This window comes from Cavia porcellus, unplaced genomic scaffold (assembly GCF_034190915.1).
Source record: "Cavia porcellus strain 051 isolate PalLab524CR breed Dunkin Hartley unplaced genomic scaffold, mCavPor4.1 scaffold_29, whole genome shotgun sequence".
In the NCBI taxonomy this organism is placed as follows: domain Eukaryota; kingdom Metazoa; phylum Chordata; class Mammalia; order Rodentia; family Caviidae; genus Cavia; species Cavia porcellus.
Window position 1 is genome coordinate 45,016,439 of NW_026947512.1, and position 23,957 is coordinate 45,040,395.

Sequence of the window (23,957 nt, forward strand, 5' to 3'; positions counted from 1 at the left end):
TTTCACTTGGCCTCATCTATCACAGAAAGAACTAGTATAGGAACTGTTTTTTCCTCCTGTATGTTACTGAAATAAGCTTAGGAAATAAAATTTCAGCTAGAGAACTGGTACTGACGGCAACCCCAGGCGGGACAGGCCCAGGGAGGTCACAGCACACACCTTCTGTTTTATTGACTGGTGGGAAAGAGTGAAGAGAAGCTCGCCTCAGGGGAAGGTGTGAGGCAGGAACAGTGAAAGCACAACCCCGAGAAATGGGAAAGGGGCGGCCTGAGGTCCTGCAAAGGGGCAGCAGGAGTTCATGCCTGTCCCTCGTGGCCTCCCTGTTGGTGGTCTCTCCTGCCTCCACGGCCAGAGCTGAATCTGGGCGAGGAGCACCTGGCATGGAGACAGATGAACAAGAGCAGCCTCCTGCTGGTGGCAATGATCACCTTCTTAGCGGAGTGGAGTGCCACCAGGGGAAGTAAATGCAAGCTGGGATCCCCGTCTAGACGTTAAGATGCGGAGCTTAAGTTTCGTAGTTAACGCCAGCTCAGAGAGTCCCCTGATGGTCAGTGGAGAGCTCTAGGCGCCGGCTGCTCCCGCCTTGCCGATGCAGGCGCAGCTCTTAGACGTCCAAGCAGCCTGAGTCCTGAGGCTGGCCGTGCGCAACGTGAGGTGCGGGCCTATCCCTGCCCCTGTCCCGGAGGGCTCTGTGGCACTGGGCGTCGCTGAGAGGGGGGTAGTACTGCCTATAACACACGTAGGCCAGTGTGGCGCCCAGCATGGCCCCGGCCAGCACGTCTGAAGGGAGAGGTGTGGGAGCTGCACTTAGGCCTGGGATGCCACACCGCCAGCCCTACCGTGCTGCCCTGTGGGAGTTGTCTGGAGCCTGTCCCATGGGGTTGTCACTGTTCCCTGCACCAGACCAGAACCTGAGTTCAGGTGGCCCAAGTTAATTTCTTGGGCAGAATAAAGCCACGAGTCCTACTGCTGTCCGCTGACCTTGCCCCCTTACGAGTCTGCTGTGCCCAGTCTGGGGGGACCTTGGGCTGCACTGTCACACATGTCTCCAGGAGGACTTCTCCCCAGGGCTTCCATACCCTTTCCTGCAGCATTCAGTGCAGAGCCTTGGGCCTTGCTGAGCCTTGGCTTGTGCCTGCGCTCCTGTTTCTGCACAGGAGTTTAGGCGGTGAGGGGTGCCCAGCCCCAGGCTTCCTTCCCTGCCAGCTGCACCGCTTACCTTGCCAGTGGTGCTTGTAGTCACAAGTTCGGGAGAGTGCGATCACAGCGGCAAAGAGCAGAGGTGACAGGAAGGCACAGAGCCGCCAGGCCTCCCCACGGCCCTGCGGCGTGAAGCAGTGCAGCTTTCCCGCCAGGTAGAAGGACGCGAAGGCCAGGCCGGCAAAGGCAACTGGAAGAGGAGAGCGGGAACTGCAGGGCCTTGGCTGTCACCTCCAACCCTCCAGGGTGGCGCATGAGGGCAGAGAAAGGGCCGGGAAACCAAGGCCTTGACTTCGGGACCCGCTGTCCCTGGTATTTGCCAGGGCCCAGAAAGCCACTTTCCTACTACCAGCACGGAGCCCAGGGCCTCGACAAACACTACAGGGGTTCGAGGATGCGCACATCGGAGGTCCCTGGCCCCCGCCCGCCGCAGGAAGCCGCGCGTCTTACAGGACGCGTGTCCGCTGGGGAAGCTCTTCCGGCCCTCGTTCACCACGGCCTCATCCCCGGTGCATGGCAGCCCTGCACGGCCCAGCCCGTCCGGGTAGCAGCGGAAGAAGAAGTCGGGGCGCGGCCTAGGGAACAGCGGTCATCGCGTGGCTCGCTGTCCCCTTAACGCCGGTCACGGGGTTAGGGTAGCCTTGGCCCGGCGCAAACACCGATGCGGGGCCAGAGGCGCACTCACCGTCCCACCATCAGCTTCACCGTGTTGGTGAGGACCCCGTTCAGGGCCAGGGCGAGGCTGGCGGCTGCGAAGCAAGGGCCCCGGAAGCGTGAGCCGGCGCGGCTGGGCCGCTCCCCTCCAGCTCCTCCCGCCAGGCCAGCTCCTTCCGCTCCGGCCACGGGTGAACCGGCGCTCACCCAGGCAGGCCTGCATGCTATCTGCCGCGTCCGCCTTCTTGAGAAGCCTGGCTAGGATGATCAGGGCCAGTGGAGCCAGGCACGCGATGACCTGCAGCAGAGCGCGCAGAGGTGGACGAGGAGACCTGGCCGGCAGGGCCCATGCCCAGGAGCCCGCCCCTGGAGCTCGGGGATCCACGCACAAACATGCGCTTGGCGGGGAAGGCCTCGGCCTCCACGTACGGGTTCCGGTACAGCCACATCTCCTCGGGCTGGATGCGCCGCTCGAAGGCGGGCAGCCGCTCCGTCACCCTGCGGAGAGACGGCGCAAGAGCTTGCGGCAGCGGTACTGGCAGCAGGCCCGCCATCCGCCCGCCCAGGGCCCTGCCCGGCCCTCACAGGAAGGCCGCGAACAGCGCCGCCCGCACGCCCACTTCGGCGCCGAGAGCCGCCGCCACCATCGCCATCTGCCCGCGCCTGCTGACGTGGCCGCAGAGCCCGCCCCGCTGGGCCTGCAGCAGCGCGGGCGGGCAGTCGCCAGGGGCGCTGCGCCTGCGCACCACTCTAGGGTGTCCGGCGCCCCACCAGCCTGGATGGTGACTTCTCGGACCACGCAGCAGGCAGAGGCGGCTCTCCTGGGACCCCTCCCTTAGGAGCACAGAACCGAAAACACACTGTTGGGACATACAGGGCCATTTATTGAAGTCAATCTCAAGTAAAATCTGAAATCAGTGGAATGTCAAAAATCTGTCCAAATTAATCCTCACAGAAGCAAAACAAAAACAAAAACAAAAAAAACCACTTGATTTCCAAAGTATTTGTAAAATAAAAAGGCAACATCTGAGTAAATATAATGTACAAAAACGGTATGTTTCTACCAGCACATGTATCAGTAAGAAGCTTAAATATCACAGGCAATCCTAAGTACACGGTAACTAGTCAACGAGCTATCTATATACAGGTTACCCAAGCTTTGCACGTTCCACACTCTGCAATAGAACATAGGCCAATTAACAAACTCCTCAAAATAGTATATATCTTAAAGTCTATGTGGCAACATCAAGTCATCATACAGTAATGCCCTAGTGGAACTCCCCAGGGAACATGAACGCTACTCCCTTAGTGTCAAGAGCTTCTAGCCAAGTTAGGGAACTCAAGAGACTGACTTCAGTGAACACTGATGCTTCGTTAATAAAGACTCAAGTCTCAAGTGATTTAGGCAAAGTGACATTCCACAGGATCTACAAAGTTGATTACAGGTAAGCAAAGTACGGAAATAACCAATCCACAAAGGTCATCAGCATGAAGAACTTGAGGAAATGAGAGCGGAACCTAGATGTCTGCGTGCACTGTGCAGCATTAAATGGTTCGTCACACCAATCCCAAATATACACACAACTCTGTGTACAAAAAGACGATCTCATTGGCGGGCTGTCATCATCACTTAGCGTCTTATTAGTGGAGCATGATTCTCAACACAGCATGTGACAGCGAAAGACAGACTATGAAGGACAACAGAGTAAATTTTACCTGGTCCACGTCTAAACCAACAGGAAGGTCTTAGGGTTGCCCTGTGGGGGCAACCTGGCTGGGCCGTGCAGCCCGAGCCCACACATGTCAGTGCGTGTGGCCAGGTGGGAAGGGCAGTGGCAGTCATGTCACACAGGAAAATTAAGCGCTGGATTGTGACTCCAGCGACAGCGCCACTTCCCTTTTGCCGGCTTGTGGCCGGTTTCCAGAGCCCATGGAGGACTGGCTGTTAGCCCTCTCCCCAGAGCTGCACCCCAAGTGCACGTTTCTGTCACTTCTGCAACAGATTGCTAAAAGAACCAAAAACTAAAAATGCTTTTGATAAATAAGGGTTTACACAGCATTTCAGAAGTGTAACCTAAGTGCAAACAATTATTCCCTACACACATCTACAGTCAAAGGAAAGGAGAGGGCCTGGGAGGGCTCGACAGGAAAGGCCCACGCCCGCCCAGGAGGCGGCTGTGAGAAGCCTGGATGCCTCAAGGCCTGGACACTGGACATTGTGAGATGCGTGCCTGTGTCCAGAACTGTTTTTAACATAGATGAAAGAGAGTAAGAAATGAGGCTATTTGTTTTAAAAAATAGTACAAAAAACAATGCTTTCTACTTCATACACTGTAAAAACAGGAAACTAAAACAAGAATCTGAAGAGTTTCAAGTACTTAAAAAACCTGAATTCCATGAGGCAGAGGTCTCCATGTTAAAGTGACTACATCGTACCTGTGGTAAACATTATGATCCCCTCCCTCACCCTAAAGGGGTCCCAGTACCCTACCCCCCAAAAGTTGGTAAGATTTCAGTATATACAAAATTTCCAACTTTTCAGTATTCATCAATTCATTGCAAAGCTGTCTGATCACATCTATTCTCATTTGAAAATGGAACTGAGTTCTAATTTTTGTTTACAAAGAACCAGAGACCAAGTCTAGGTGGCCTTGGGCCAAACAGGAAATTGTTTTCCATTTGATCACTTCCTGTCTGCAGGATAGGATGAGGGGTGGCAAGAGGCATTAGGCTGGTAAAAAGGCATTGCAGGTTGCTTGGGGCCACCCCCCAGTGCAGCAGCCTCTGGGCTGCCACTACACCGCCCCACAGAGGTAGAGCATACACCAGCTTGCCAGCTGCGTGAAAGGCCAGCTGAGGAGCTTGCTTTATTACTCCGCTAGCAAATGGCCTGTGGTGGCTGCCCCTTGACTTTATGGTAGAGTTAAAAGAGTTTGTGTTTGAAGATGAAACAGAAGCCCAGGATCCATTCGGACTAGGGGGCATGCTGGCTGCAGAGTGCAGGTGTCGGTTTGACCTGACTGCAACACAACACCCAGAAAACCACCTGGAAGCTGCCCACCAGCCTAGGCCTTCTGAATAGGCTTCCGAGTCAGACACCTGACATCTCCCTGGCATCGCACTCACAAGAGCCTTTTCAAGTGCTATGCCAAGTGGCTCCTCCCTGTCTTGTTTCCAGAAACCTCCCTGGCAGAAGCATAGGGTCTTCAGGCCTCCGTGATTCCAAAACTCGACCTACTCTAAAGCTGAGGCCAGCAGGTGTGAGAATTTAACCAGAGAGGAATCCTGCAAACACAAAAGTGAGAAGCAGCACGCCGCCTGCTTCCCGCCTAGTGCCCCTGCAGGCTGGGCCAGCACCCTGGCACTTCCTTGTGGTAGCTGTGATTCCTTTAGCTCTGGGGACCTAACTGCTGCAGCCCCATGCTAATAGGCCTTCTGTCAGATCCTGGTCATCCTGGGATCTTGATCTCATGCCTGCTTCCTCACCAAAGGATTAACATGAGGTTAACGTTAACCCACAACCACTCTCATCCTATGCTGATTAAAGTTATTTCATTGCTGAACAAGTATAAAAACCAACCACTCAAGCTCTGACCACAGACAGACTTAAAAGTGAACAGACACCCCCATCAGGCTGCAAATGGGAAGCATATCCTTTGGAGTATACTCTTGGTGTGGCACCGGCAACAGCACGCATACACGGTGTACACGGTGCAGCCTCCTGCTTTCACAGCCTTAGCTCTGGCAGCCACCCACAGGGCTGTGGGGACAGCTTGGCATCAGCACGACCAAAGCTGCTTTTCAGACCATTAACACTTTAGAACCACGGTTAGCTATTTTGTATCTTGATTTTTGAAATGACAGAATGATCCTATTATCATTAAAAAAAGGATTAAAAAAGTCTCTGCAGAGCTCTCGTTACAGATATAAAAACAAAATGTGACACAATGAGAAGCGGCATAAAAATACTTAAACCTAAGGGATCTGCAGTTTATAGAATGTACCCTGGCTTACCATATAAAAGTTTTCAGATATTAAATAGCACTAAAGTCCAAAACAAAACAGGAATACAATTTCATGTTAGACATTGTTTCAACAAGAGTTGCATTTAGAATACTAAAGAAAATCTTTGTATTAGTAAGTTTAAAAATCCATACATTTATCATATATCTATATAAAATAAGATCTGAGTATGAGAAAACCTAGATTTTCTTAAATTATTTTTTAAAAGGACATTAAACTATATAACTGCTCGAGAGCAAAGCCCAGCGCGGCTGTGAGCATGTACCCTGGACTCGAGCGCTGGGATGTGGCAGCGTGGAGCGCCTCCACTTTGCTCTTTTTGGATCACATGTAATTAGCAGAATCACTGGATGACCAGGAAGTCACCTTGGAATTAATTGCTGCAATTAGGCAAATGGCAGTTAGAAGCTTAAGTAAAAAGGGATTGTAGTGTTGTTGCTGTTTTTTGCAAGAGAAAATCCAGTATAATTGCACATTTCTATATTTAAAGGGAGAAAGAGAGGCACAACACAGCTTCTTCTTTCCGGAGAATGGCTCTAGATTGTAGAGACGAGACCCACTGCGGAGACCCACTGCCGGTACTGAAGGAGCACAGCAGGACCTCCCTCCTCCCTCCCTTCCTCAGGAATAGAGCACTTCTGACGGAAAATAAATGTGAGCAGGAAGCAGCAACTGTAACTTCATTCAGGCTAACCCTAGGCATCTGCTGACCAGTGTGATGTCCCACGTTACCAGCGCTTCCACGTGAGGAGTACAGGAATTGACTGCTCCTAGGCATGGAGTGAGTTTTGCAGGGTAGCTTCGGGAAGACGTCCAGCAACCATTTGTGCTCACACAGACCTCCCTGGGAGTTTCTCTAAGCGCTTCCCAAGGTGAAGGATGTCTGTGCGGCTTCTATGTCTCGCTCTTAGCTATGAGGACATTTTTAAGTTGTGGAATAGTACTAAATAGGAATTGCTTATGTATAACTTGAAGATGCCCCTGCCATGTTCACTCCACCAACTAAGCTCAGTTTAAAAGATCTATTCCAAGTCTCTCGCACAGTTGTGCTAGGAAACGTGATTGGTCAGCTGACCAAAAAAATGTTTGATAAGACAACAGAAAACTGGGCAGAAAAAGGTGCTCAGGTGACTCCACTTTTGATCTGTGCCTTTTGCCTCCGTTTGCTACCTTTGCTGGTGTCAGGGTAGGCAGAGGGCCCGGCCGTACATTCCCATCTGCGACGCTTGCGCCGGAGCCACTGTATGCGGACAGGGAGCATGCACATCCATTCAATTTCTTCTTCCAGAACAAACAAAACTAAAAAACACATCATATCCTTTTGCAGGTAAAGTTCCTGTAGCACAGAGCCCAACTGGTTAAGACCACACAGTTAATACCAATGTAATACCGGGGGAGAGCTTTTCTCCAAGAGAAAGAGAAGGTTGCCCCGCTGCTGCTCAGCAAAGAGGTATATAAAGGTAATGTACGCTTTTCTAGAGGGCTTCCTCCAGTTCCTACTTAAACACATACCCATACATACACCACTGATTGGGTTACCTGAACTACACTTTTCAAATTCCTAAAAATGAAAATAAATAAAGGAATGATAGCTACTTTATACAACCAAGGAACACATCTTAAACTTTAAACTAATCTCATTAACAAAACCTTTTCTCTTTTGTTCTGATTTTAAAAACGAAGACATTTCTTTTCTCAGCTGCAAAAGCACTGAAGCACAATAAAAGGCAAGAGAAAAAAGTGAGTGGAGTGGGATTTAACCTTCCACAAAAGAAATTCCCAAGTCAGCAAAACAAAATGGGAAGACTGGACCTCATCAATCGCTTCTTCTGCCTGTGTGACTGTCTCCCATCCTTGCTTTAGTAAGGCAGCTCTGATGGCAGAAGCTGCGTGCACTCTGCAATCTTGTGCTCAAAACGCAGTATCCATCGCTGTCTTCATCGCATTTAAACAGAAAGGGGGTCGCCGTGCAGTTATTCCTGTGCCTCTTCCCCACGGTCCTGGGATTCCCATTTACACTTTATCTTGCTCCAGTATTCTGGTGACACGGGACACACAGGGTCATGCTCAGAGCAGCAGAGACGGCCCTCCAGTGCCGAGGCGACCAGAGCCCCCTTCCCGTGATCCTTGCAAAATGAGTGTGGACAGAACTCACAGAAGGAGACGGCCGCACTGCTGCACATGTTGCACTGGTGCCACGGGCACTCCCACTTTCCTAGTGCGGGGAGAGGGAGGGAGGGAGGAAGTGGTCAGTGCGTGGGGCCAGGGTAGCCTGCGCTGCCATACTCTTCTCTGACTGTGAGCTCCAGTGAAATGGACACCTGGAGTGTGCTGTCTCCCACAGACCTGAGCCAACTTGAGCCCAGTGCCACAGGTGCCAGCTATCTGCCTGTGTAACACTCAGTGTGGAACTGACCCTGGCTCCCACACACAAACTCTTACTTTGTACACAGATTTTACTTTTCTTTTCTTTTTTTTTTTTTTCTGAGACAGGATCTCATTATACATTAGCCCAGGCTGGTCTTGAACTTGCAATGATCCTTCCTGCCTCATCCTCCCAAGTGCTGGGGTTACGGGCGTGAGCCACCATGCCGGGTTTTGCATACAGATTTTTCATTGCTTTTTTTTTTTTTTTTTCCTTTTTCTTTTTGAGACATGGTCTTGGTATGCAGTTCAGGCTGGCCTTGAACTTACTATGTACCCCAGATTGTCCTCAAACTAGAGATGATCCTCCTGTCTCAGTTTCCCTGGCAATGGGATTACAGGTATGCACCACTACATCAGGCTTCACTAGCATAAATGCAGCTGCTATTTTTGTCTGATCTGTTCAACACTTATTTCAGGATCTATTAAGGGGAGCAGGATGTATTTATGAGGTATACACAGTGAAGATGCATGAGGAGGGGCTCTTGAAGGTCTTGCTTACCATATGGTGGCTGAGTCAAGTTAAGGCATAGGAGGTGGTATGCTTTGGGACAGTCTTTCTTGTCACACATGACTAGCTCTCCACCATCTCCACATTGAAAACAATAATCTTCATGCATCTGCTTTGGTTCTGTTTTGACTTTTCGTCTTTTCTGCTTTAACTTGGCATTTTTTGCCTTCTCTTCAGCTGTGGCTGCACATGCCGCCTGGCAGGAAGGAAACATATCATTTCAAAATCACAGACAGTGGATGGGGTTTATGCAGAAAAGAAAGTCTCACAATGACTGAAACCTGTCTGCTGTTAGGGTTAGTCCCACAAACACCAGGATGACTTATCCTACAATAGTACTGTACTAAAAACAAGGCTCTGCTTTCAATGAGTTGTAAATAGGATGCTTGTCTATTTTTGTTTCTTAATTGCAAAGGTGGGGATAAATCCAAACAACTTTAATCAGTGATGTTCAGAGAACCTTTGACTATTTTTATCATGTGTCATGTTTTAGTATACTGTTGATTTTTAAGAAAGCTTTGTTAACTTCCTATTTAATCAGAAATTGGGCTTCACTGGAGACTTGGAACATCTACACTCTACTGACAGGCTGCAAGCAAAAGCAGGTGCCCATGTGCTGACCTCCTGAGACGCACATGTGCAAACCCCAGGGTGCGGCGCCCCCACAACGGACCTTGGGCCGCACGCCTAGAAAGCCGCTGCAGTTGTCTGCCCCGCAGTGGCACTCCGTCCTTCCATTGCCCAGACAGTCCAGGTTGTAATTGAATGTCAACTCCATGCCTGAAACATAGGAGACACAATTCTTTGGACTTAGCCGTGAAGAAGAGAAATGCTTGCAACACACTCTGAAGACCAAGAGGCAGGTGACAATTTTGAGGTGATGAAAACAACAAAACCCTGAGGGGGAATCAGGAAAACCATATTCATCAACAGTTATGGAACCCTCATTCTTCCTAGAAGAGTGGTTAAAAACAGTGTAATAGGGATCAAGAATGTGTAAGCCACAAGCAGGAGTAAAAGCTTCTAGTGTAGCCCCTTTTCTTTTCTCTGTTTGAATGTTTTTTGTAATAATTTGCCCAGGGCAGCCTCAAACTTCCGAACCTCCTGCCTCAGCATCTGACAGGGTACAATTCTGCATCTGCTACCATGACTGGCCTAGTTTAGCCTCTTGTCTTACGCTATTTCTTTGAGTTTCTAAATGAGCACATGTCACAGTGTTCTTCTCGGTAACCACTGCCTCATATAATGAACAGGGGGGGATTCAAGATACAGTTTACTACATATAGGAAGACTCAGGATTCAGATAAGGGCCTCTTAAACTTCCTTTTAACTGGGTTTGACCAATTCTGAGTTCTAGAAACATTTCATTTATTAGCTTGTTTTTCAAGTCCAGGCTAGCTTCAAACCCACTGTGATCAAGCTGCCTCAGCCTCCTGAGCCTTAGGATTACAGGCATACACCACCACGTGCTGGTCCTAGAAACATTTTAAATCTATGTCAGCTACACAATTTTTTTCTCATCTACTTTTTTTTTAAAACAAATTTAATGAAGAAAAACTAAGTTTTGCTGTTAAGAATGCTGGATGAGGCAACACTCAGGAGGCTGAGGAAGAGAATCGCTGCTAGCTCAAGGCTAGCCTGAACTACACGGTAAGACCCTGTCTCAACAGACAAAAAACAAAACAAAACTTAACAGAATGCCAAGTGAGCAGGCAGGTGTGGTGGTGCACACATGTATTCCCCACCACTTGCCAGGCCTGAGGCAGGACAACTGAGGATCTGAGGTCAGCCTGGACAGTTTGGTGAGAACCTGTTTCAAAGCAAAACTTTAAACAGGGGTGAGGTATAGGGATGGAGTGGGGGAACTGAATGGGGAAGGAAAAATCAAAATAGCCCCACCTTCTAAGATTTTTTTTATGTATAATTTAAAACAGAATGATATTTCAAAGTAAAAATAAGAAGCCAGCTGATGTCAATACAATCTAGTTACTTTTAATATGTTTTAGAAAAGAAAACAATAGCTAAAACATCTGGTTACACTGCAGACTGCAGTAATTTGGAGAAGTCATGCCCTGGGACCACAGAACTCATCACGCCCTCTCTTACGGAAAGTCTTCCGCTAAGGCTTCCTTTTAGCTTTCTTTGGCAGAGAGCACTCAACTCCAGAAACAATAGTCTTACCTGTGTAAACAGCTGAGCATCCACCCTTGAAGAGTAACTCTTGCCCGAACTCTAACCCGCACCCGACCAGACCCCAAGAGGTTCAGGAAGCACATGGCCTCTGTACCTGCAGGAATATCACAAAGAGCGAAGAGTCCAACTCGAACATCTCCGTTCACCGTCCATTTCTGTGTTTCACAATTTGGATTACAACTGTGGTTCATAAAACGAGAATAATTTCCTTTTGGGCCAGCGTCAATTATTCGGTCCTTCAAGGAGAAAATGAAAGAAAGGTTCCTTTGCCATGCAACAAAAAAAACCTGTTTCAGACACATCCAATTTAGTCCAAGCCTTGAGGCGCCAGTGCCTTGCTGCCAGCTGGCTTCTGACAAAGGCAACTACACATGTGACATGCACTGTGTCATGCACTGAGTTTCCTATTTTATTTATTGAATTTTTAAGTTCAAATAATTAAAATAGAATACAATTTCTTTCTAAGCTTGCTTGTAGAAGAAACTGACATACTACAGAAAACACAACTTCCTTAGTGGGCCTTGTACATTAGTGGGCCCTTGTTTTATGTCCAGGTAATGACACTGGTGTCTTATTGTAAGCCCTTCTTTCCTGCTCGAAGCAGGGAGCAAAACAGTGGGGTGAACAAGTTTAAGCCATCAAGACAGAAGGGAAAATGAGAAACCTCCAAATGAAGACCTGGTGCTTGGCCTCGTGGACAGGCTACTGTGGTGTGGCACAGACTTGCCAGTTGTTAACTGCCCATGCTCACTTACACTGAAGTTCAAAATACTTCAGCCCAGACTTCAGCCGCCTGGACTTGAACTCTTGGTGGTCTGGACGAGCTCCAAGGACTGGGCCTCTCGAGTGTTGCTGCTCTGGTGGGGGTGCCTGCTGGCCAGGCGGGCAGGATTCAAGGAGCTGGACTCCAGTATCATGAACAATGGTGCTTTCACATTCACAAAGTGCGTTTATGAAAACTGTAATGCTTTTGACCAACAGCACATCAATTAAAATTCTTTCAAATTATCTCTCTTTTAATTGTGTGCACTGGGGGATATTCTAGGGATTAAATCCAAGGTCTTGTGTGTTCCGCACATGCTCTCCCATTAAACTACGTCAAGAGTTCTAATGCTTTCCTGACTCTCATATTTGAGACAGTCTAGGATACAAAACATGCGTCTTGTTTCTCCACCCCCCCCCCGCTTTTTTTTTAAAGACAGGGTCTCACTATGTAGTCAAGGCTGGTCTCAAACTTGAAGCAATCCTCCTGTCAGGAAGTGCAGGGATTACAGGTATGCACCACCATGCCAAGCTAGTCATATTTCTTAAAATGGTTAACAAGATACTCAACACATCACTTATGCCTGGACCACAGTTTCCTGTGTTCTATGAGTCAGAGGATGGTTGAAAAAAATTCAGTAAGACAATGAATCTAACCTGTGAATACATACATTATAGGGCTTATAGTTACAATCACAAACTATAAGTTTCACTGTCATTTTTCCTACGACAGCACTCATTTTCCCTGTTTTTTTTTTTTTTTTTTTTTTTTTTTTGTGGTACCAGGAATCAAATTCATGACCTCACACTTGCCAGGTAGGTGCTTATGCTGCTAAGCTAAATCCCCGGCCCACTCCTGCTCGGTTTTTTTTTTTTTTTTATCGGTACTGGGGATCGAACACACGACTGCCTGCTCACAAGGCAGGCGCTTATGCCACTGAGCTAAATCCCCAGCTCCCTCCTGCTCGTTTTTAAAAGGTTTTAATATACCAAATGATTTAGAGTTTTTGCTAAACAGCAATTTAATCACCGCACTGATCTTCTCCTTCAGTGCTAATGGAAGCCCAGATGTTGCGGTGACCAAGGAAAGCGGTGGGAGGCCTGCCCTCTGCTCTCTCTCAAGACTCAAGGCTTCCATGGCGACTCATCTTGTTTTTTTTGTTTTGTTTTTATTTTTTTTTCACCAGTACCAAAGTTTTCATTAAAGGTAGGGAAGGACACAGGCCTGCAGAGCAAGTTCAAGCCAAGTAAAAGCAAGAGAAGAAGTACGTGCGGCCTGCAGCAAGAGAACACAGGGCCACATGAGAGAACATGGTAGCCTCATCCTGTGCTATGTGTCACAGACATTGCCCTGCAGGCAACAAGGAAGCCACTGCAAACCATCATCGTTTGCTTGAAAGCAAATCAAAAGCAACTGAGTTCAACCTAAAACCATGAAACAACCAAAAAACAAACAAACAAAAAAAATCCCTTTTTCTTATCCCAAAAAAAAGGCAATTTTACCTTGGTAACAGTTAACATATAAAAATTAGTTACACTGTTCTCGTGAGCTCGCTTGATTCGAAGTCTGCATTCTTCTTCATCAATTAATTCACCAACATATTCATTTACAAATTCACCCTGCAGAGAAGCATGTAATGTGTAATTGTAAAATCAGTGTATTTTATTAGAAGGCATGCCTTAACATCAGGTACATAATCCAAGATAATGAACAAAAAAGAATTATTTTTTTAGGGGCTGGGGATTTAGCTCAGCGGCATAAGCACCTGCCTTGCAAGCAGGCAGTCATGAGTGCGATCCCTGGTACCGATAAAAAAAATAAAATAAAAATCATTTTTTTTAGTTGACTGATTGAGACATGATCTCCCTGTGTAGCCCAGGTTGCCCCTGAATTCATGGTGACCCTTCTACCTCAACTTCCCAAGTGCTGGGACTACATGCCTAAACTAAAAAGAATTCTGGGCTCAGTGGTATAAGTGCCAGCCTGGCAAGTACAAGGTCCTGAATTTGATTTTCAGTATCAAAAGAAAACAGAATTCTGAGACTCTAACTTGAACCCTAGAAATAAATGGTGGCTATTTATTCATGGGTCCACAAGTGGAAACATGTTTCTTGTGCAAATTCTTGTGCCTCAAAAGCTGCCAATATGCTTGCCTTTCAGCTGACACTCCGCAGCTGTGCCTAGAGCTGTATTAGTACAGATGCTCCTAGCTCATAGCTTTGTATGGGATCACTACTAAGAACTGCAAAACATCAAAATCTGAAGTAAATAAACTCTGCCTTTGCGGCTGAAATTTTTAAAGTAATTAAATAACAGATGTTCACAGTAAGCTAGAAAAGGAGTGCAGAGATCTCTGTACCCTCCATGCAACTTCCTCCAAGAGTAATGTCACTCGGAACAGCAACACAACGTAATGCCAGCTTAAGGACACTGGCACATGGCCTCAGCCCAGCTGCCCCAGGGTACACACAGTGTGCCCATTGTCAGGATGAAGATACAGCAGCACAGCTGCTCCTTCTCCCAGAGCTGCAGAGACCACGCCCGTGCAGCCAACATCCTGCTGGCCTCCTCCACCTAGTGAGCACTGGAAACACCCACCTGGTCCCCACTACACTGACTCGTGGCCTCCGAGACAGGCTGTGAGGGCCACCATACAATATGCAGCCTTTGGAAACTCCCTTTTTCTTGGAGACAGAGTCTAACTATGAAGTCTTGGCAATCCTCTTGAACTCTGGCCTTGTACCTTGGAGCTCCTCCTGTCTCAGCCTCCTGAGTCAGCAGATTAATGGGCATCATGCCCGGCTTGAAACTAAGAGTGGCTTAAAAAAAAAATAAGAAGACAAGACTCTCAGGCTAGTTTCCATCAGATTAATACAAGCTCTGTGTATCAGTGGTTGTTTTCAGTGCTGAGCGGAACTCCTCAGAAAGGATGTACTGCAGTTTAACCACTCTTCCACTAAAGAACATGTGGATGGTTTTCAGATTTGGGCTATTACAAATACAGTTGTAAGACTATTCTGGACAAGTTTTCCTGTGGATATATGTTTATTTTCCTGGAAAAATAAAGGAGAATGATTTGCTTATTGGTTTTGAAAGAAACTGCCAAACTACCATGCAGAGGGTCTTTCTGTTCTCCACTCATGCCCAGGTCCTTACCAGAAGCCAGCACTATAGCAGCATTGCATCTGACACACAGCAAGCACTGCATGACCAGTTCCTGTGTTTTTAGTTACATGTTCACTGGCCTGCATATCTTAAAGTCCCTACTCGGTCAGCCAACACGACGGCGTGACAGCCAGGACCTGTCAGTCTCCCAACACACTTCAGAAAACAGTTAAGTATCTTGGGAAAGAAACACAGGTTTGCTTATTATTTCACCAACTTCTGCCCTATTCCCCTGGTCTCTTACCTCATGCAAAGTCTTACTGGCTCTTAATATGTTTATTTTTTTTGCCAATACCTTTAGATCCAAGGCTCTTAATATTAAACTGCTGGCAGTAAACATCAGTAATCTACAGACTAAAAACATATAAGCCCATGCTCTTAGCAGTGTTTACTGTTTTTTTTTTTTTCCTTTCTTTTTGAGACTGTAGTTGAAGCTGTCCTTGAACTCACTGTGTAGCCCAGGTTGGCTACATAGTGGTCCTCCTCTTTCATCCTCCCAAGGGTTGGGGTCACAAGCATGACCCCCACACTTGACTCCTCCCCATTGTTAAAAGAGGTCATTATTTCTTTAAGAGAAATCAGGGGCGGAGCTAGAAGGACCTACATGCTCCCACCTGTGTCAGACCCTCTTAGGCCATTAGTGCAGGGGTGACAGGGCGAGGACACCAGATGACAATGAGGGCCACAAGCTGTGTCACCTGGGCGTCGGATACCACGAAAGCTCACCAAGCGCTTTCTTGATTTTCACTTCTATGGCAGCAGAGTTCATCTTTCCCCCTTGGCAGTCCCTGCTCACAAAGGACACCTGGTGTTCTGCACCTTCGCAGGCAATGTGCCACAAGTCTCTGCCAGCTTTCTCTCACCCACTGGGGAGCAACCTGCACTGATGGACTCTACACTCCTTCAAGGGACCACCGCCAGACAGTAGAAGACCACATTATTGTCTAGCTGCACTGCCACTTCCTGTTTGTATTTATCTTATGGCAAAAATATGGCAAGTCTTCCCTTTTTTATTATCATAGGTTTGCAATGTTGTACTAAATATGTTCACCTCAAAGAATCAATACATATATGTATCACATTCTGAGGTGGCAAATTTTCTTTAAACTTGAGAGCACAATTTCAATTGAATCACCTCCACTTCATCTTTCTCATACACTGGGAGTCAAAGTAAAATTTCAGTTGAAGAAATAGTTTTGTGGGCCCAAAAGCTTAATAACTACTTAATGTATTATTGCATGGAAATAAGTGAATATAGACAAATTACAGGGCTCAGATCAGATATGAGGAGTGCATGAGGCAAACGACACTACTATAAATAAAGACAAATATTTCAGATGTTCTAAAAGTGACAAAAATCTTCAATTTCAAATAATTGCTCACTGGATTTAATCATTAACTACAAATTAAACTGTGAACAACAACAACAAATTAAGGAACTTTAAAAAAAATGCAGCAGATCTGCCCTAAAAAAACTACAACAAAGGTTGGGGGTGTGGCTCCGTGGTAGAACACTGACTTGCCTAGCCCTCGGTGAGTCTTGGGGTACAAGGCCTAGCACCTAGAACAAGCAACACAAAACAACAAGCCTGCAGTGCAAGCTGGCAACTCAACATCTAGTACTGTTAGTGGTGAAAGATGTACTTAGTGTGTGCGAGGCCCTGGGTTCAACCCCTAAAGAAACTTCTGAAAAGAAACCACCTTGTAACAGGAAGTCAGTCCCTTGTCTGATTTCTGACTCACAAACACCTTTTCAGGAGCTTGCTATGTCTGAAAAGAGGGCTGATTAACTGTGGACACTCAATTTCATATGTGTAGGGGTAAAACCCATGATGCTCTGTGGTTTATTTTTGAGACAGGGTCTCACTCGGTTGCCTAGGCCATGCTTAAACTTACATTCTTCCTACCTCAGTCTCCTGGGTAGCTAGGATTACACACACGTGCTTCTGTATTCAGCTCTTCCTTGGCCTCTTTATGGTAAATGTATCAAAAACCTCTCTTTTTTTTGGTACTGGGAATAGAACTCACAACCTTGCACTTGCCAGGCAGGCGCTGTGCTGCTGAGCTATATCCCTGGCCCCAAAAATCTTTTTTTACTTTGCTGCAAAGTCTTTTGATTATGCTTTTGATTATGACGGAATAATTCTAGTTATTCTGTGAAAAAACAACTGTCTTCATTGACAATTCCTCAAGTGCTAAAAAAACAGAACAATCCAGATTGTATATTTTCTCTTGATTACACTACTTATTTTAGAATGCATTTTAGAATAAATGCAACTACTATTAAATGATAGTAACAAGTAAGGAATGGTGGCTCACACTTTGTAATCCCAGCATGCAAGAGGCTGAGGCAGGAGGATCAATGAGAGTTTCAGACCAGCCTGGGCTACAAAGTGAGCTTAAGGCCAGCCTGAACTGCACAGTGAGACCCTAGCTTAAAAAAAAAAATAAAAATAAAAAAGCCACACTAATTCTGGAAGGAGCACATCAAAATCAAAAAGCCAATTTGCCTTCCTGGTAAGCTGTGCATGCCATGCAGAGGCTGGGAAGAGAGAAGCCAGATCGCCCATCCTGTGAGCTTACTGGCATGCAGGCTGAGAATCAAGAAGGGTCCTCACCCCCTGTAAGCAACTGGCTGGTTTGGAGGACAAGATAAGCTGATAGAAACAGAGGTACAAAAACAACGTAATGCTTTATATTGTTTGATTGACTTTGCAGGCCTGGGGCCAGTGGTTTGAACATCTGTTGGGAGGATAAATGTATACAATATAGCAATTATGGGGGATTTCCTTCTATCTTGTTTTTGAAATCCAATGTTATTCTATTTTGTTCCAATTTATTGTTTTGCTTTATTCAATATTCTGTTCTGACTGGTTTTACTCTGTTTTATTTGATTTTTCTGTGTCTGATGGAATGGACAACTGTTATGGATTAAGAACTGGTGGCCAACTTAATGCCAGCTGGATTACATCAGCATGGCACTGAGTGAAGATGCTCCACCTGAGGAAAGCTGCCAGGATAAACAGGTGGAGAAGAAGGGAGATGTGGAGGGTTGAGGCGTTAAGGAGGCATTGTGGGTTCTCCTACGAGTTGCTGTCTGAGTTGTTGGTTCTCCTGGAGAAGCCTTGGTCCTCACATCGAGCATTGCTTCCTGGCTCCGGAGGGGAAGACATGTGCTGCTTTGTCTCCAGGATGAACTCGTCATGCTGCTTCCTGGCATGTACCCGACTATGCTTGTCGTCAGAGGAGCTCAGGGCCTCCGTGTTGCTGAGGACAGCTGTGGTGCCTTTCAGGATATTCAGGATAGCCCTGGTCTTTGTTGTGAGTGTGACTTCTCAGCTCCAGCGTAGAACCCTTGTCCCACTAGCACAGCTCCTTCATCCCGCTGGCACAGACTTTTTAGCTTCCACCGCTGACCCTTGGGCCTTCCCGGCATGGATCCGTAAAAGAGACTGGCGTGAGTCCTTGTGGGCTCTGGACCTCCAGTTGGACTTGTGGGAGGCATTGTCCTGAGCTCTGGATTTTTATCTGGACTCATGTGGGACATTGCCGTGGGGTTTAGGCTCTTGACTAAATAATCTATGTCTTTGGTGTTACGGATAGATTTCCTGCATTTCCCTGTGTTAACTCCCGGTGACCATTATAAAAATATTATAAACTCCATGTCTTGATCCTAATTATTCTGTGTACAACTCCTAACTACAACAACCATTGTGAAGACAACAAGATATACTGTGGTAGCCATTGTTAATTCCCCATTATCCTACTTCGAAATTCCGTACCACTTTTGCTGCTTTGTTTTTATTGGCTTTATTCTATTTTGTTTGGGTTTTATTATCTTTTAACAGTAATAACAATATTAAACTGGAAGATTTCAGGATGCCATAAATTTTTATATGTTCTCATTTTTTCTACACAAATAATGGCATATGATACACATTACTCTTTATCATGTTGTTGATTTTCTTTGTTTTGTTTTTTTGTTTTTTGGTACCAGGGATTGAACTCAAACCTTAACACTTGCTAGGCAGGCACGGTGCTGCTGAGCTATATCCCAGGCCTTTAGATGCCATAAATTTTGTATGAGTGATATGCATGAAATATAAATTTTTTTTGCATTATGTAACAACATCAGAAATTCACTTGGTGTCTGAGCAGCAACCTAACCCACACATCCAGGCCATCTACAAGTCCTGCTGAATCTACCTTCAACACATTAAAGACCCAGTGCTCACCTGTGGTCCAGTGGCATCAGACCAAGTCATCTCTCACCTCTAGTCTTCCTATCACTCCTCCTCAGAAATCTTGCAGAGTCAGGCCAACATTATCCTCTAAACCTTAGTGTGGTAGACAGATTCTTGAAAGGACCACTGCCATCACACAAGCCCCCACCCATGGGCAGGACCAGTGATTTGCTTCTAATCAACAGGATATGGCCAGGGCAGCGGCAGGGGACAATCTGAGGAAGACACGCCCAGTGTATCCGTTAGTACAGTTCTGGGTGTGTCTGGATGGCTGATGTGCAGAACACAAAAGACCCACATCAGATGTGGGTGGCACCAACCAACAGGCTTACAGCCTGCATGAAATAAAAAGGAGAGAAGAAGGGAGTCTTGATTCTCCTCTTGGAAGGTGCTCTCATCTTTGCTGTCGCCCCCGGTCGCCCCCAGGCTTATGGGAATCTCTGGCTTTTTGATAGGGACTCACAGTGAACTTGGCAGTGAGCTCTAGGTTCTCAGGTTCTGACCGGAAGCTCAGGCTCTCCAGTGCGCAGATGGTCCTTTTGTATCCTTCTACGCGACTGTGGGTGGCCACTGTAAGCCTACCTCATAAATCCATTGCATTTCATTTATATGTTTTACATTAAGACTGTTCCCCAGTGACCCTGAACTGATATGGCATTTACGTTCTTGTTACATGACTTCTTTACATAAGGACTTGGTGTCTGCTCTGCTAGACCTCTCTCCCCTGCTGGCTGTAGGGAAGCAAGTACCTCTACAGAGGACTCTTAATCAATGAAGTTTATCTGAGGTGCGATTATTGGTAATTTAGGGGACCATAGATGGCAAGGAATTAGGGGCAACTCCAGAGGAGGAGAGCAGTGCCCAACTGATGACACTTCCCCACATCCCTCCCCCCCAACCAAATAGCACAAAGAAACACCCTGGGGCTCTTACATCTACAGCTATAAGGAACAGAGATCTGCCAACAACTATGTAAGGAGGAAGTAGATCTATCCCTAGCTGAGCCCCAAGCTGTCCATGAACCCTGCTGGAAATTTTGATTTCAACCCTGGGAGACAGTAAGGAAAGGACCCAGTTAAGTATTACCTGGACCCTTGGCCCACATAAACTGCAAATAATAACTATGTATTACATTTTAAATCACTAACTTTGTTGGGAATACTGTTACACAGCAATAGAAATCTTTATACCTCAGGGCACAGTGGCATGTGATTCTAGCTACTTGGGAGACTGGGGCAGGAGGATCACAAATTCATGGCAGACATGGGAAACTTAGACTCTCAAAAAATGAGAAGGGTGGGGAATGTAGCCTAGTGCTAAGGTGCCCCTGAGTTTGACTTTGCCTAGTACAGTATCTCCCTACATGGAAGGAAAAAAAAAAAAAACAACGAATACATCAAGCCAGACCAAGTCATGCTCTACTAAAAGCCTTTGGGTGTTTCCCAGCCCCCCGCTGACAGGTTGCACACACCCTGCCTCACTCCTTCCCCATTCCCGGCCCACAAGCATGCCTGCTTTTCCTGGGTGCACTGGGCCTTGGCCCTGGCTGTTGTTTTTCTTCCTTCTGGTGCAAAATGCTCTTGCTTTACACGTTCAGGTCAAATGTCGCCTCTTCAGACTGCCCTAAACCCACAATCTAAGATAGCAATCCCTGTTGCTAGCTGTCCCCTTTTACCGATTTTTCCTGCCAGCATTCAGTGGTATTTAACAAATTTCTGTTAACTGTCTCTAGCAGATCTACAAAGGGAAGGGCTTTGTGTCTTGTTCACTATTATTTCTAAAGTGCATAGACAGTCCTTGGCACATAGGAGAAGCGTAAATATGTACTGAATGAATGAATTTCACTCCAAACAACTGACTTCTAGAAGGAGGTGCACAAAAATGGATAACCAACAATGTTCATTATAGAATAAATCTATCTGTATAGAAAATGGTTAAATAAGGCACAGTACATTTTATTATGAACTATAATAAGGTTATTAAGAAGAATAAAGTGAAGGTCAAGTGTAGTGATGCACCCTGTAATACCAACACTCGAGGTTGAGGCAGGAGAATCACTGTGAGCTCAAGGTCAGCCTGCATTACATAGCAAGTTCAAGTCTAGTCTGAACTGCATGGTGAGACCCTATTTCAAAAAACAAAACAAAAGAAAACAAGAAATGCGTATGACATTTTGTTTAAATGGAAAAATAATAATGTGATCATATTTACGCTGAGGAAACCTTGCAAATACAGACTATATGAATATATGTTTATTTTTAGTCTTTTTATTAATACATGTTCATAGTACATAATGATCACATTCCTCATGGGGAGTTGGTTTATGTCATTACGTTCATCACTGAACAGAAAAAGGTCTGAAAGTCTCAGATAAAACCATTAACGATGGCTATTTCTGAGAAAGAGACCAGGAATTATAGAGATGAAGGAGGAATTTTACTCCATTATATTTTTGGTATTGACTTTACTATATTAGAAGGTATTTTAAATTTCAAAGATTATTTCTAAAAAGGCACAGAAATGTCAGAGTAATTTGAATTCCCATGAGGTCTACGTCTCTCAGTGGATCCACCTCCAAATTCCGTGCAGCAGTAAAGGATGAGGGTGGGATTGGGTGGGGACCTGTGTTAAAATGCAGATTATTCCAGGCCTGTGCCAGATCTAATCAGCAGACTGTTTTTAACGAGGATCTCAGAAGGTTCTAGGGAACTCTAAACTCTTGAGAGTCACTCTGTGAATAGGGTTTATTGCTGATAAACAATAAGTCATTTTCCTCTGACTTATTTGCATTTAAATTTTTTTATACTAAGGAGGTTAAGGCAGGAGGATGGCTGTGAGTTCAAGGTCAGCCTGGGTCACAAGTGAGCTTAAGGTCAGCCTGAACTGCCTAGTAAGACCCTGTGTGAAAAAGACTAAATAAGTAAAATTACTTTCTACAATAGGCATACTTTTTTATGTTCAGAGACTGCTTTGAAAAATTGTTTCAAAGCATAAAAATGAAAGTGTACATGTCCAATTGTTTTTGCATAAAAAGTTTAATTTTGGACTTGAAACAATCTCTAACTAGGTAGGGCAGGGGTATCATTAAGTGCAATTCACAGAGGAAGAGAGGCTGAGGGAAATTTAAAAATCTGGTGATATATTTATGATTAATGAATTAAGATGCTGGCTTAATGTCCTGCGTTTCTGGGCCAGGGATTTGGCTCAGTGGTATAAGCACCTGCCTGGCAAGCATGAGGTCATGAGTTTGATCCTCTGTACAAAAAAGAAGTCCTGTATTTCCATCCCAGTACATTCTTAGTTTTCCTATAATGCCTTTATTGAAAATCTATATTGTTTTGCTCAACAAGTTTAGAAATACATCAAGTAGAAAATTACAAAATTACTTCTCCTTTTTATGACTAGGACTCTTTAAAGTTTATGAACAGGGCCAGGGCTCAAGTGCTTGCCTGGTAGGCATGAGGTTGTGAGTTCGATCCCCAGGACCAAAAGAAAATAAAGTTTATGTACATTTTATTATAGCTTATTCCTACCACTTTTTTGTTTTGTTTTGGTTTTTTGAGAGTCTCGCTATGTAGCTCAGTTTGGCCTTGAACTTGTGGCAATCTTCCTGCCTCAGCCTCCTAAGTTAGGATTACAGGTTTGTGCCATCACGCCCCACCAATTACAGTAAATTTTATCTTAGGCTCATATTCTATTAAAGTACCCTTAGCAACTCAGGTCCTGGTCTGTTCCAGCCAGGCCCCTGTCTCCCTCCATCCCATGCTACCTTCTTGATGCTCCTTTTGGTCCTTAGACCCCATCCTCTCCGCTCTGTTTTGATGATTTCTGCATCCGGGTAGAGTCTCTTTGTAAAGCACTGGTTCTGACAACGGTCTCCAGCTGGGCACACCTGCGGGTGACACTCGTATTGCAACATTCTGTTCAGACACTCTGATTCCAAGCCACAAGGGTTCTCGTCGGCAGGCTTGCAGTTACAGCGGGGGATCTCGGACAGGTCAGCAACATGGATCTGTACCTTTCCTATGACTTTGTTAGCCTGGGAAACAACATTACAAATGAGAAGGGCAAGGTAAGTACACTGCTAGCAACTTGAACACGAACACTGACACCACTGTAAACACTCACGTTATTTCAGCCTCTGCTAATGTCTTGGGGTTATTTCCCCAGAAATAAGCTAGTAACTACCTGTTCTAAGCTTGGTGTGTTTCTCTCTCCACTATTTGATGGAAATTTCCTAACTGAAAAATATGCTTGTTTGTGGGCTCTCTGAAATAAAGGGGTTAAATTACTCTATTTTCATTTGGCTGCAGGGTAACCTAGTGGAGTAAGAGTGGGATTTCACCAGAGCCATGTTGCCCCTAGGAATGAGGGAGTATTTCAGAGCCCTGTAACCAGGGCTTCAATTTAAGTGTCCAACAAACAACTGAAGACTTCACAGAAGAATAGTCAATAATTAGCAGAAGTTTCCACAAGTCAAAGAGATCCTTTAACTACCGAGAAAGTAATGCATTTCATCTTTCCTAGCAAATATCAGTGTTTTTGCGAGTAGACTCACTTTGATGTGTTTGTAAGGAGGAGGTTTTCTTGAATTTTTTTCAACCTCTAGTGCTTCTTTACTTTCTCTTTGTGCTTTCAATTCCTGGAAACGTTTTGCAGCTTCTTCCAGCGCTGACAGTAAGATCACAAACACAGTAAGACCACAAAAACAATGATCACAAAAACAGTAAGAAAACAAACAGCGATTAGACAGTAGGTTTACACCACCTTCCCAATGCCC

At 45.8% G+C, this 23,957-nt stretch overlaps 2 protein-coding genes across 11 annotated transcripts in view; both read right to left on the bottom strand.

Annotated features, from left to right (window-relative positions):
* Window positions 1-90: 90 nt before the first annotated feature.
* Plpp5 (phospholipid phosphatase 5) lies at window positions 91-2,736 on the bottom strand. Of its 5 annotated transcripts, none has more exons than XM_005000420.4 (7): window positions 2,440-2,736; window positions 2,244-2,352; window positions 2,062-2,152; window positions 1,886-1,949; window positions 1,651-1,775; window positions 1,220-1,390; window positions 91-780 (listed from the first exon to the last, which is right to left on the bottom strand). In XM_005000420.4, exons 1-7 carry the CDS (start codon window positions 2,724-2,726, stop codon window positions 605-607), a joined length of 1,023 nt encoding a protein of 340 aa, XP_005000477.2. In that variant the 5' UTR covers window positions 2,727-2,736; the 3' UTR covers window positions 91-604. The 5 variants fall into 5 exon arrangements, with proteins under 5 accessions (XP_005000477.2, XP_005000478.2, XP_023417758.2 ...); XM_005000421.4 differs by having other exon boundaries at window positions 91-1,149; XM_023561990.2 differs by having other exon boundaries at window positions 2,187-2,352.
* Nsd3 (nuclear receptor binding SET domain protein 3) overlaps window positions 2,718-23,957 on the bottom strand; it is a 132,166-nt gene continuing 110,926 nt past the window's right edge. For 2 of the 6 annotated variants that reach the window (XM_013144693.2, XM_013144694.2), the window contains exons 17-23: window positions 23,736-23,848; window positions 22,947-23,216; window positions 13,271-13,387; window positions 11,100-11,241; window positions 9,486-9,592; window positions 8,804-9,008; window positions 7,456-8,092 (exon numbers count right to left, since the gene is read on the bottom strand). In XM_013144693.2, the coding sequence (XP_013000147.1) occupies window positions 7,851-8,092; window positions 8,804-9,008; window positions 9,486-9,592; window positions 11,100-11,241; window positions 13,271-13,387; window positions 22,947-23,216; window positions 23,736-23,848 (1,196 nt within the window). In that variant the 3' untranslated portion in view covers window positions 7,456-7,850. Of the gene's footprint in view, window positions 8,093-8,803; window positions 9,009-9,485; window positions 9,593-11,099; window positions 11,242-13,270; window positions 13,388-22,946; window positions 23,217-23,735; window positions 23,849-23,957 lie in introns of all 6 variants that reach the window. The other 4 variants (XM_013144695.2, XM_003462876.4, XM_005000416.3 and 1 more) reach the window with 4 other exon arrangements.

What these genes read in the sequence shown, in the direction of transcription:
- Plpp5 (XM_023561990.2), bottom strand. Translation starts at nt 2,726, where the DNA reads ATGTCCCAACAGTGTGTTTTCGGTTCTGTGCTCCTAAGGGAGGGGTCC. An exon ending in CCCCAGCGGACACGCGTCCT is followed by an intron (nt 1,391 to 1,650) that starts GTAAGACGCGCG and finishes CTCCTCTTCCAG; the next exon opens with TTGCCTTTGCCGGCCTGGCC. An exon ending in CTACAAGCACCACTGGCAAG is followed by an intron (nt 781 to 1,219) that starts GTAAGCGGTGCA and finishes CTCTCCCTTCAG; the next exon opens with ACGTGCTGGCCGGGGCCATG.